This window comes from Frankliniella occidentalis, unplaced genomic scaffold (assembly GCF_000697945.3).
Source record: "Frankliniella occidentalis isolate FOCC.00 unplaced genomic scaffold, Focc_3.1 Scaffold7, whole genome shotgun sequence".
In the NCBI taxonomy this organism is placed as follows: Eukaryota; Metazoa; Arthropoda; class Insecta; order Thysanoptera; family Thripidae; genus Frankliniella; species Frankliniella occidentalis.
Window position 1 is genome coordinate 83,605 of NW_026267137.1, and position 13,292 is coordinate 96,896.

Genomic DNA, 13,292 nt, shown 5'->3' on the forward strand with positions numbered 1-13,292 from the left:
GGGGGGGGGGGAGAGATGTCACTAACCTACACAAACAGTGCCCACCTTTGAGAAGTGTGTACAGCAGCTTCGGGTAAAGCGAAGTGCAGCTACCGGACAGTCAGAACTCTTGGCTGACCAGGCCCTGAACCTGAGCTGCGTATGGGGAAGACCACAGCAAGTACGCAGTTTAGTCCAATGGTCTGGCATTATTGGTCATATTGTTGAGGGTTGAAGTTGAAATAACACAAGCTGCAGCTGTTGGGGCATTCTTCCCTCGATGGTTCGGGTTTGTACCGGCTGACTCTCGCCGCGCACTTTCGTAGTTCTGCTGTACCGCATGCGCGCGCGTGGGCGGGTTGCCTACTCGCACGGGGCCAGAAGGAGCCTTATTTGGCAGTAGAGATAGGCAAACCCGCCCTCACGCGCGCATGCGGTACAGTATAACTACGAAAGTGCGCGCGGCGTGAGTCAGCCACCTGGTAGTTACGTTTGCTCCGCTCCCGAATCTGTTAGGCTGCATTCGCAAGGAGAAACGCTCACGTCCATGTACTGGACGTCGAAAGTCGAAACCACGTCAATTTTTGACGGGTGCGGGTGCGGTGCAGGTACAGGGTGGTACAGGGTGCACTTTTGTTCTACACTGTAAATCTGGGGTGTCCAGGTTTCTGTGCGACTTAGAGCGCACAGCTGCTGGACACCTTTGGGTGACCCAATGAGCACATAGTACACACCTGGAAATGCAATGGAGTGTATAACATGCATGGGGAAGGGGTGTGTAAAACTGTGCCCTCTAAGTCGCACAGAAACCTGGGACGTGCGACTTAAGTCGCACAGCTGCTGGACACCCCAGATTTACAGTGTATGCAACCCACCCACACTGTTCCATCCGGACCGGAATGCCCCCTTCCGTGGGGAACTCGCGATCTGCGCATTGCGCATCCTTACGCGAGAGTAGCGGTCCGGGGGATGTATCTGCGGGGTAGCTCAAAAGGTTCCCCGCGAGTCCGCCTGGGGACGCCGCGGGGACATTCAAACGACTCAAACAGAATCTATTCCCAGCATCCAGCATCCCTTTCAGCTTTCTGTTCTGAAGCTGCTCTCTGTTTGGATTTCCAAATGTATAAGTACGTAGTATGCACGTAGTTCTACTATTTTCGTTCTAACGTTGTAATTTTGTGAAAATAAGAGATATAGCGTAAAATGCCCAGCTCGCATTCGTATTCGTCTGTTCTCTATCGGCAGCGTTTGAATTTGAAAATTACAGGCGAAGCATTCCCTGAGCAACTTTCTCTGCGTCCGGACTATCTCTGCCCAAAATGCACAGGCGCAAGGCGCAGCAAATCTGTTTCGCTCAGTTCCACAAGGCGTATGTTATTAGACGTTTTCGGGCAGAAGTTAGCTTTTGCCTGTATTTTTGAAAAAAATGCGGATTTTTAACTTATGACCAGGTTTTGGTCCATTTTTCTCTGTTAAATGAATTTTGAGAAATTTGCTAGAGTCATAGAGTTTCTTCCATCTCAATAAACTTGACATTTATTCGGAAACTTACTGAAAACAAGGTGTCTGCTGTATTCGTTTGATTGCAAAGATGGCTGGTTTGAAGGAGCAACTCCAAAAAGAAGGATGGTTAGTAAAATACAGATATATCAGGATACACAATCACCGAAATTTTCAGTTTTTGAAAGTGACGTGCTGTACTGTGATAACTTCAGAAAATGCCGCTGGCAGGGTACAGCAGATGACAGGTCCTAGGCCTAACCTGTACATACTATATTCATCCGTCAAAATATCTAAATTTTGCCTACTTAGCCTATGGTAGCTTGTATTGCGTATTAGTAACGATCCTCATTCAATAATCTTCTTCCACATTTAGTCTATGTTTTATTGGAAATACAAAATCTTCACAGTTCTGTTATGACATTCTTGTCAAAGGAATTGTCAAAATGTTCAGAGAACTTTCTTTTTTTTTTTTGGCGGTGTGTGTATTTTGTATTCTAGATTTTTTTCTTTGATGTGCAATTGAACACAATTTTTTACTCTCTTTCAATTCATTATCGTATTAATTAAAGTATTTTATTGTTTCTGTGTGTTTGGGGGAGTTCTGAAGTCTGTGTTTGTGTCAACACCACTGGCAAGTCAATGAGTTAAAACTCTTTCTTTATTTTGTTTTCTACAGGTTTCTCTCAGATGATGGGATCAAACAGCTTACTGATGATGGCAAAATAACCAATATACAGACCATAATTAAAAAGGCCCTCGATGTAAGTTAGACTCATGACTCAATTCCTATAATTATTCGAGATTATTTTAGCTTGCAATCAACTGAAGTGAATTCTATGAATCTTCCAGGTTGATCTCAGAGAAATAGCTGCCCCTGGATTTCCTGAAGAAGTTGGTCGCTGCATGATAGAGGGAGTATGTAAAAACTACTTAGAACTTCTTCTCTGTATGTAATCTTTGTAAGCAGATTCTCATTTTGTAACTATGACACTTTAAATATTATTCTAGATTCCTGGGGGCTTAGTTGTACAGCTCCAGAAGGCTCGCAATGTATCAGCTCCAAAGGCTAATGAAGAATCAGGAGCAGCTCCTCGCATGTTAAAACTTACTTTGACTGATGGCCATTCTACCTGCCATGCGGTGGAGATGTCACGGATACCAGCCCTTACTTTCAACACACCACCAGGAACTAAAATATTACTTAAATCCCACCCTGGCGAAGAAAACATACCAGTCAGCAGTAATTTCTTACTTCTAAATGCCAACCGAGCAGAAATTTTAGGTGGAAAAGTGACACATATGTATGAAAAATGGGATCTCAACCGAAGTCTTGCCAAACATAAAAGAGGCGGTGGGGAGGATGGAGGACCACCCCCATGGACTGCCTTTGGTCAAAAAATAGTCCGATCTCATCCATCAGATAGAAATTTCAAATCCCTCCAGGATAAAGACAAACAAAACACTGAAGCTTTCAATCCTGAATTTGAAGCTCAGCGAAAAGATGCCATTGCTGAGGCTGGTAAAGGTGGCGCTAGAAAAGTTTTTGGTGGTGGAAATAGACAACTGTTGGATCACAATGTTCAACAAATAGTTGATATGGGTTATTCAATTGAACAAGCTGACAATGCTCTTAAAATGAGTCGTAATAATGTTGACAGGGCATTGAAGATTCTTCAGGTATGATTTATTGCAGTTAAAATTTTATTTATTAGTCAATATTATCATCGTCATCTCACCAAAGCATTTTCTATCCCTACAGCGACAATCAGATGGTCCTAAAAGCACTGAAGCCAAAAAACCTGAAAAAGATGTACCTGATACCCGTACCCGAGATAACCCTCGTGAGTCAGGCCAAGAGTCTGGGAGGGCCACTGGCAAAGGCAACAACAGAGAACGAGGAAAGGGCCGTGGTCATGATGATGAGGTTGGTGGATCTGCCCCTGCTAAACCCTCAGGTCGACTGTCCCTGTTTGATTTTCTTGAAGACAAACTTCCGTTTGGTAAGAACTTTGGTGGGCATTGTTATGTGGCATATGGCATCGTGCAACTTTTTCTCAGCTAATAAGTATTCTGTGTTTCCTTATTATTCTAGAAGAAAAAGAGAAGTTGCAGGCAGCTTCTATGAGAGGCCATCAAGAGAGGGGTGGTAGAGGGGGTGGTGGTGGTCGCGGAGCAGCGAATGGAAGGGGTCCCCCCGAAAGAGAGTATCGGGGTGGGAATGCAGAGAGAGGTGGAAGAGGTGGTGGGAGGGGAAGAGGTGGCGGCACTGGGGGTGGAAACGATAGGAGACAAGATAGAAGCTACAGAGATGAAAATCGCCCCAACAATGATAAAGGCTTTAAGGATCGCAAGGATAATCCTCGCTCTAAAGACCAGCCGAACAGTCAAGGCAGAAAAGATGGATCAGCGAATGGGAAAAACACTTCCAAAACCAAAGACAAAGACAAGGGAGGAGATAGCAAAGCACCTCGATTCCAAAACCAGAGGTATGTCTGATACAATTTCTGTGTGTTAGTCCAATATTTCATATTAATTTTGGTATATTGATGTCATTATGCTTTTACAACATAGCACGAGGCCACCTCTTCAACACGAAAGTACACGTTATCTTGGTCATACTCCGTCTAATGCTGTATCAACAAACTCAAGCCTAGGACAAGGTGTACCTGATTGGCAAGCTTCTCTTTCTAGCAAAGTTGAAATGATGTCAATGATTGATTGTGACAATACTCCTGATGATGACCCCTTGTTCAATAATCCTTCATGGGCAAATAGGTAAATTAAAATACACTCAGACTATGACTGGGCCAAACAAAATCTGTTCCTCCCTATATGAAAATCTTGTATTGTTCTTTGTTTCAGCCAAAGAGATTTTGATGGCTTGCAGTCTCGAAATCACCCTCAATCTGCGCCCCGTCAGCAATATCAGCAAATGCAACAGCAGCAGCACCACCAACAGCACCATCAGCAGCAGCAGCAGTATTCTCGACCCATAGATAATGGGAGGAATACAAACCAAGGAATACAAAAGCCCAACCAATCTAATTTCAGGCAACATATTGACAATAGAAACAGTCCATTTGAAAATGTATGAGAATGATTTATACATTCGTAGCACAGTTTAAGTTTATCCATCCATTTAATTTTGTACTGACCATAACTTATCATTTTTTTTTTCTAGGATATGCTTGGATCGAAAGGAGGGTTGCAGGGAGGTTCAAGGAATGCTCCGAACAATCCAGCTTTGCCTAAAATACCTGATTTTCCATATAAAGAAAATTTACATATGAGTAGTTCTCTTATGAATGGTCAGTTTCTTTTTCTTTTGTTGTGGCCATTTGCTATAGTATTAATTAATTGTTTCCTTGTTACTAAATATTCTTACTTTTAGGTGGGTATCCGAGTAATAATACCACTATTAGCAACAACAACCCCAACAATACACGCAATGTTGGAAATCCAAAGAACTCAGGAATAAGCAGGAATATGCAAGGTGGCAGAACTGATAGTCCACAACATTTGAATCCTGAAGACTCAGATGGACCTGGCGTGTATTGGGCCTGGAAGCTAGGAGACCAGTGCTTGGCAAGATACTGGGAGGATGAAAGGGTGAGTAATTTGTTCTTAAAATCAGTCTTGAGTAAAATTTGACATTCTGCTCTCTTTTCTGATGCTGATTGTAATTCTAGTATTATGAGGCTGTTGTAACTGGCATTGCTGCACGTACCCTTGTGGTGCGATTTGTTGACTATGGCAACCATGAAGAGGTTCTCAAACAAGATACCATTCCCGTCACTAAAGTAAGTACACAAGTTGGTGCCAAGAAACTTTCTATTAGATGATTGTCTGACTTACCTTTCTATCATATTGTTTCAGTCATCTTTCTTTGAACCCTTGAGGAATGCTCTGAACAATGGTTGTCCACCTAGTTCCTTACCTGCTGACCAATACTTTAACCTGGGAAATGCAAACATTGAGAGTCCTGGAAATTCATCAGGAAAACCCTTCAAATCCATGAATTCTGTGAACTCGCACACCTCATATGAATCCAATGGGATACCCTTTTCAGGTTTGTAGTTGTAGTATGCTATTTAGTGCCTGTCTTTTTTGTGGAAATAAGGTTCATAGAAAATTATTCCAAGATTGTGACTTAATTAATGAATTATTGGGGACTATTTTTGTGAATTCTGAGTAAAACTTCCACGACTTATATTGTTTTGCATGCATTCGCCTATAATTTTATTATAAAATTAAAAACCATGAGAACAGGTAAGATTTTTGTTGTGTGTTTTGGTGTGCTCATCTCGTGATTGCCGTCCGCAGGGAGCGTCGAGTTCAGGCGCGGGGGCTCCCGCCCCTACGTGCAGCAGCCGCAGCCGGAGGCCCCGCGCCCCGCCCCGCGACCTGCGCCGCGCCCCGCCCGCGCCCCGCAGTCCATGTACGTCCCGCCCGCGCAGCGTAAGTGACCAGACGCTTCCGCGGACGAGGAGCCGGCCTCAACGTCGTCCCTCGCTCCGCTCAGCCTGCTGCAGGAGCCGCTGCAGGAGCTGCGCAACCAGCCGCAGGGGGCCCGGGCGCCTGCCCAGGGCCTCGCCCACGGCCCCTACATGGGCCCCAACCGTAGCGACAGCCACAGGGAAGAGCATCCTAATTCAGTTCACAGTCGACATGGTCAGCAGCAGCAGCAGCAATTACCCCCAGTCTCAACGACGCCCGTGAGTCCGCAAGTTACTGCGGCGCCTGCAGGCCCTCCAGTGTCGGCCCTGCCCTCACTGCCTGCCACAGCCAGACCGGCCTCCCCAAACAGCATCTCCTGGCTCGGCACCTGTGATGCTGCCCCTCCATCAGTTCTGTCGTGTCAGAAGCTGGAGGCCTCACTGCAGCTGCAGTCCATGAGGACCATTCAAACCGCACCTCCTCCTTTTTCGACAAAGTACGATTGTGACGGAAGGCCCCTGGCAGACGCCTCTAATAGAGTCAATTTCCTTAATCAGGAAGGTGGTCTCTCTCGTGATTTTTGTCAGTTTGGTGTTGACCCTGTACCACAGAATTATTATCACCGACAAGCTCCACAAGAAAACCATTTTGGTCATCTGAATCAGGCCTCATTGGAACCACAAGTTCCCAACTTTCTCTCTCAAGCTACTTCTGAGACGTCATACCAACACCAACAAAACCAGCTTACATCAGATGCCACTGTCCTTCGGCAGCAGAACCCTTCTGGATTCTCATCTGTACCACCTCTGTACAGGCAAAGTCACCTCTCTGCAGATGCCCCTCCGTTTTGTCATCAAGCTCAACAATCGGAACAATCGACATTCCAACCGCCAGTTGGAACACCGTCTTATCTCCAAAACCACCCCCCAGTTGAGACTGTTATGTATCAACACCAAAACCAGCTCCCTATTGAACCACCTCTCTTTCAACGTTCAGGCGAAGGACCAGTGTTCCACCAAACCACCCAACCTGGCCCTGAACCAACGTTGTACCACCAGAACCAGACCAATATTGAAACATCTTTGTACCATCAAGCTAACCAGCGCCCTGGAGATACTTCCACTTTTCGTGACCAACATCATCCAGTACAAGAAGGACAAATTTTTCATCAAACATTGTCTGCAGTTGAAGCAGCTCTGTATCGTAATCATCATCCCGCAGAAAGCGCTATGTTTCATCAACAAAACCAAACTGGTTCTGAGCCATCTCTGTACCATTCAAATCAGCAGGGTTCTGACTCCACAGTTTACCACCGACAGGAAGCAGCATTGTACCATCATCCAACCCCACCCCCACACTTTGTCCATCAGAATCAAGCATCAGGACCTCAGGCACCAACATTCTATCACCAGAATCAAGCTGTCCCAGAAGGCACTTCATTTTATCGATTCCAGAACCAGACAGGAGATTCTCATTTTCAGAGACCCAGTCAACCAAGTGCAGCATTTTACCACCTCCAAAATCAAACTGAAGCCCAGTACCACCAACAAAATTCTTCAGATTCTTCATTCCATGTACTCCAAAACCAGAGGTCTGTTGAATCTCAACTTCAGAGCTCAGGTCATCTCGAAGGATCTTTCTACCCCCACCGCAACGTAGATGTAGTTGATCCACAACTTTGCCAGCAAAGCCATTCTGCTGCAGAGGCACAGCTCTTTCAGTTCCAGAATCAGGCTGCTCAAGAAAACCAACTCCACCATCAAAACCGTTCTATTGCAGAAGTTCCTGGTTTTTCTTACCAAGGTCAAGTTACTCAGGATACACGAGTACACCCATCTAACCATGGACCAATGGAAATATCAATGGCGAATTTTCAAAACCAGTCTGCTCAAGAAGCACAAATGCGCCATCAAAGCCATTCTGAAGTTCCTGTGTATCATTATCAAGGCCAAGTTACGCCAGATGTGCAACTCCGTCAACAAAACCCCAATCCCTCCGACCTATCTGGATTTAATTATCAAAACCAGGCTAATCAAGGGGCACAATTTCACCATTCCAATGTGGTAGTTACAAAATCTTCTGCACTTTATCATCAGAAGTCAGGTGTTGGTGAAACCAAGATTCACCAGAACTCAGTTTTGTCTCTAACAAAAACACCAGTACAGAACTGGGAAGCTCCTGATAGAAAATCTCTTAAAGTTGTATCCACTGAAGCTAATATGCCCTTTGTAAATCTTAATGGGGGTCAATTTCCTTGCTTGCCTGTCAATGATCCTCGTACAGTTCTTTCTGTGATATTCTCCTCCAAAGGGTCACCTGTAGTTACAGGGCAATTCCCACAGAATATTCCACCAACAGAAAAAGTGAATGTTTACCGCCAAGCTGGAAATGTGCCCGAAACAAATTTTTCTGTACAAAGTTCAAAAGGGGCACGTTTTAATAGAGATCAGAATTTGCTGAGAGATAACCAGAATAAAATTGACAAGGAAAAAGAAATTGAAGTAGTTTCAGATTCAGAAAAGGATATTGAGGGAATACATCTTGACCATAATAGAAATACATTAAAACCTAACTTACCCCATCTTCCTTCAGTGGTTGATGAAATCAAAGGTGAAGAAATATTGGCTGAGAAAAAAGAAGCTTCTCAAGGTAGCTCTGCTGAATCTAGCCAGAACATTCAAGATAGAAGCAACTTATATTCAAATGGATTTCATACCTACAGTTCTCATGAGAGTACCAATGCACGTGAAGATTTCTCTAGTCACAAGGCTCGAGAATGTATCATTTCCGAGCAGAATTTGAATGAGTTGGCTGAAAATATTTTTGATGGAGATAAAACTCACAATGTCAATCAGCGCCCAAATTCCAGGCCAGATGAGGGTAATAGATCTCATCCTGAAAACCATTCGCCCTTTAGTCCTCGGTTTGAAGATAAGAGATCATCTTTTTCTAGTGACAGCTCTGATTGGACCTCTCAAGGTCAGTCTATTGCTGGAGCAGCTGCTGAAGTAAACCAGAATGAAGAACATGTGCTAGGTGAAGAAGATGAAGATGCTAGTTTAGTAAATCTTGAAGAAAATTTCACTGTTTCCAATGTTCATTTTCTTCCTCGTCCTCCAGATATATTATTAACCTTACCAGCAGATGTAGAAAATGAAAGTGAAGTAGAATCTACACCTGGAGTAGCTGTCCAACCAAGCACACCATCAAATCAGCTTTCGCAAGATGGCAGTGATGAATTGGGTCCAGCTTTGGAATTCCTGTTTGAAAAACCTGAGGAAGTTGAATTGCCCTTAACTCCGCCTCCGACGCCTCCAACTCCTCCAACGTCTCCACCACTGCTAACTCCTCCTTGTTCTCCACCTCTGTCATCTGCTCCTTCTTCTCCTCGCTCGGTCACTCCTCCATTCTCCTCTCCACTCTCATCTAGTCCCCATGTTGGGGATGGAGAAATGCAAGGGAGTCCGCCTGTAAACTGGGAGCCTTTTAAACTAAAGACACAACCTCTGATTGTTATGGAGGTCCTAGAAAAACTTTCAGGATCAGAAAGAGAAGAATCTGAGGCTCAAGATGTTGTAGACTTGTCATCTGAACGACAGGACGAAGCTTGTCTACTAGAAGGAAGATCTAATGCAGAATTCGATTCACTGCTTATTGAAGAAGTGAGAATGTCATCAGCTGAAAGCAATGGTTTTCAAATACCAACTGCTGCTCCTCAAATAGATTTTATTAATGCAAATCTACAGAATGGGGCTGCTAGTAGTTCCAACTGTATTGTAAAGGAAGAAAATATGCGTCCATTGCAGGACCAATGCTCCCTGCAGTTGTGGAATCCAATTTTGGGATCTACAACTTGGTCACATCATCAAGATGAGGATTTGCCCAACAATTCTTCCTCCCCACTAGCCAACCTGGATGAGCAACTGTCAACAGAATGCCCTTTACCTCAATTAACTCATCAATCACTGCCCCTAGATCAGGATGAGGAGTGTAAAGATGGCAGCCAGATGGTGAATGTAGATTTGAGCCAAGCATCAGAAGTTGAAAACAGTCCTTATTTCCTTCCTATACAAGATGAGATGTCAGTATCCCATACTGAGGATGTTGTACAGCCTTCAAACTCGGAAGATACTGAAGGTGTACCTGCCTCGCCAACGCCAGCCCATGATAGTCAGGACTCTTCTCCTTCACCATCCTCAATGATGGTTAATGGATTTAATTCACCAATAGTCCATCGCCTGAAACTCTGACACCTTTAATCACTACTGTCTAACCCTGATTTTATGTTTCTTTAGAATTTTATCAGCTCAAATTGTGATGTACTGGTATATTTAATGTACTCCTGACTTCAATGACTGTTTATGCAATATAGTACTGGAGTAGAGTGTGGATAGTTTGACTTTTCCATTGTACTCAGTTAATATTGGCATTATTTTACACTAAGAATTTCTAATTCAGTTTTTGTATTTAAATATATGGATACTGCCAAATTGAAATCTTGTATGTATGCTCTTATGTAACAACACAAAGCATCACTGAATATTATTTTTGTTTTATTTAAATATTCAGAAATTGAAGTCTAAGTGCTTAGCTCAGGCTCTGCACCAGGTTTGGGACCTCATGCCTGGTACTCAGGCTCCAAATTTTGAGACTGATTATGGTTTTGAACTTTTACTTGTGAGCATAACTTGTTTGTATTTGGAATTTTTATACTTTGAGTATGTTAAGTTGTATGCTTTAAGCTGTATTATTGGATCAAAGACATAAAGGCAGGGTTTCACTTTAGTGCAAAAAAACAAACAAAAACAAAATCATTGGTGATGGTATTCCTCAATAAATGGGATGACAAGCATCTTTGGAGTTCTGTTGTGCATATATTTAAAAGAGGTTACTATTTCATATCCGCGCATGTTGCTATTTCAAATACTTTAATCGTACTCTCCAAGGTTGTATGTATTGTTTTCTATTCTATTTTCTTCATTTAGCTGTGCATCACAGCAGTTATTGTTAATTTTTTGGTGTTGAGTGGAATTGTGGGATTAATGACCTCACTTTGTATTAAATTGTCATTTCAGATCTGAGGAGCATATCCTCTTCTTAAATGACTGTGATTTACTTTGAGGTAGATGTGATAAGCTGTGCAGCTGTAGTGTATAAAATACTCAGTATCTTTTGTGATGTACATTCACACATAGTCTGACCAGGCTGTTGGTATATGTGGCAGTTTTGTGGAACTGTAATGAAGACATTCACGCTGTTTTAATTAAGAGAAAAGTTGATAAGCATATTTGTTATTTACAGTTTCATTCCTAATCAGTAAAGAAAAAGTGTTATTAGCAATAGCAAGTATGACTGTTATTGTTACAGCTTTGATAGAGGCTTAAAGCCTGGTTTGACTCGCACTGAAATTTGTCTATATGTAAATTTAGCCACTGAATACTAAATTGTATGTTATGGGCATATTTTCATGTGTGCTTCTTGTGCTAGATAGTTGAACACAAATTTTTCTTGTTCCCTCTTGGTTCAAGTCTTTTTCTCTTTAATCATAGCTTCATCCGTTTCAAAGCTAGCGATGTGCGTGTAATGTTTAGTTTCATCATAATTGTTGTATACATTTGAATGTTTTTAGATTTTGTAATAGATGTTGTTCCTATGTTTTGGTATTCTGTGTTTTTGTGGTAGACCTCTTTATTGATAATTTTTTGTTTTTTTTCTGTGTCAGGGCTGCTTTTATCTAAATCATTTTCTTTGCCAAGCCATTTAGTTTCTACCTATAAACAACAATGAACTTCATTTTTGGTTCAGTTTTCTTAGAGTGTTGTGCTAGTTATCACGTCATGTGGATAATTGATGGTAGTGAGTATCTGTAATCAATATTTATTGTATTTCTTTTTTTTTTTCTTGATTGAAATTATTCTTCAGTAACAGTTAACAATGGAATTAAAATGTGGTTGAGCCATGATATTTTAATTTGCATGTTTGAACTGTCAGGTTGTGTGATCTCACAGGTAATTCAATCTTTGTACTTGCGGAGGAAAATGCCAAATGTAATGTGATGAACTAGATCTTTTTTACATATGTATGTGTGTCTTTTCCCACTCGAAATGTCAGTGTTTGATGTTGTTTTTTAAGTTTCTGATGTTCTCTTATAATTTTTTTTTTTTAAATCAATCTTCCCTGTCACTGTTGAAATCAATTACCGGTAGTTCATGAAGTGGGTGTAGTTAGATGGCTCTCTATTTGTAACGTATCTATTTAGTGTACTGTTTGTGTCACTGTGAGTTAGTAACTAGGGTTAGATAAATTGTTTCCCCATTCTGTCCCATATCCTGTTGAATGTTGTTTGCTCATATCTTTCAAGTCATTTGAAGGTGCTCCCTGTATATTTGATTATGGTTCGCATTGCAAACGCATGAAAACCTATTAATTGTTTGAAATGAATGGTCCTAATCTTCATAACGTAACAAATAATCTAATCCCTATTGTTCTTAGGACAATGTTTTGAGTGTGATGGCAACATAAGCCAGTTAAAATATTTGTAGTAATTTATTTAGTCTTACGTATAAATGAAAGAAAAAATAAACATAAAAATAAATTTCTGACTTTTTTTTTTTAAAGGTAGAGTTTTGTTGGCTTCAACATATGTTGAGATCAGAAAGAATTTGTCGGTACACTAGTTTCTTTTGAAAGCTAACCCATTTGGGTGGATACGGGATGATCTGAATTTATATAGTTTGTTACAGTAGAAGAATTCAGAAACCTATAGTAAACCCTGTCACAAACCCTTTGTGTGCCATTCTTATCAATATTTGACTGTATCCCAAAGATTTTTTCCTGTTTTGTATGCGTAATTTGTATCTTAACTATTGACTGAGGTATTTTGGACCATTTGTCATTTACATAAGGAGCCTGGAAAAAACGAACTTTGTCAATTGTTTTATGCCTCAAGCTTAAAGACTATATATTCTTATGTAACTGACAAATGTTTCTTAGTTAACTTGGCCTTCGTTTCTGCATTTTCAATATTACAGTGTTATCAGCGCTCTACCCCTCGATGAAATTTGGTTGTGTTCTGTGTTATTGATAGATATATAAAGAATTGGTCCCAAAACTGATGCTTCTCTCAAGGACTTCCCTCCCGCCTCCCACCATGCCACGACCAACTCGCGTGACAAGCCGCCTCCCGTCAACTTCGTCACTACCCTCAGTCAGTAGGCCTAAACATAGAAAAAACGAAACATGATACAGAAAACAAAATGAAACGTTGAATTGGAATCCCATCACCTGAACGCTGGAAGTCCCGCTGTGCTCACCGGCACGCGGCGCCTCATCGCTCTTAGAGGTCTTAGAGCCTCCTCCCGCCCCGCCCCGCT

The 13,292-nt window shown here is 42.0% G+C and overlaps 1 protein-coding gene across 1 annotated transcript; it reads left to right on the plus strand.

Annotated features, from left to right (window-relative positions):
• Nucleotides 1-1,344: 1,344 nt before the first annotated feature.
• On the plus strand, nucleotides 1,345-5,952 carry LOC113204710 (tudor domain-containing protein 3-like). The gene is made up of 13 exons (XM_026419976.2): nucleotides 1,345-1,608; nucleotides 2,159-2,243; nucleotides 2,332-2,397; nucleotides 2,491-3,159; nucleotides 3,242-3,482; nucleotides 3,575-3,968; nucleotides 4,054-4,257; nucleotides 4,345-4,570; nucleotides 4,664-4,790; nucleotides 4,874-5,091; nucleotides 5,172-5,282; nucleotides 5,359-5,551; nucleotides 5,806-5,952. The coding sequence occupies exons 1-13, from the start codon at nucleotides 1,571-1,573 to the stop codon at nucleotides 5,946-5,948; spliced, it is 2,715 nt and encodes a 904-aa protein (XP_026275761.1). The 5' UTR covers nucleotides 1,345-1,570; the 3' UTR covers nucleotides 5,949-5,952.
• The last annotated feature ends 7,340 nt before the right edge of the window (nucleotides 5,953-13,292 follow it).

Excerpts from the sequence above, each read along its gene's own strand:
- LOC113204710 (XM_026419976.2), top strand. The coding sequence starts at position 1,571 with ATGGCTGGTTTGAAGGAGCAACTCCAAAAAGAAGGATG. Across the intron at positions 2,398-2,490 it reads GTCGCTGCATGATAGAGGGA|ATTCCTGGGGGCTTAGTTGT; the intron begins GTATGTAAAAAC and ends ATATTATTCTAG. Across the intron at positions 3,160-3,241 it reads GGGCATTGAAGATTCTTCAG|CGACAATCAGATGGTCCTAA; the intron begins GTATGATTTATT and ends CTATCCCTACAG.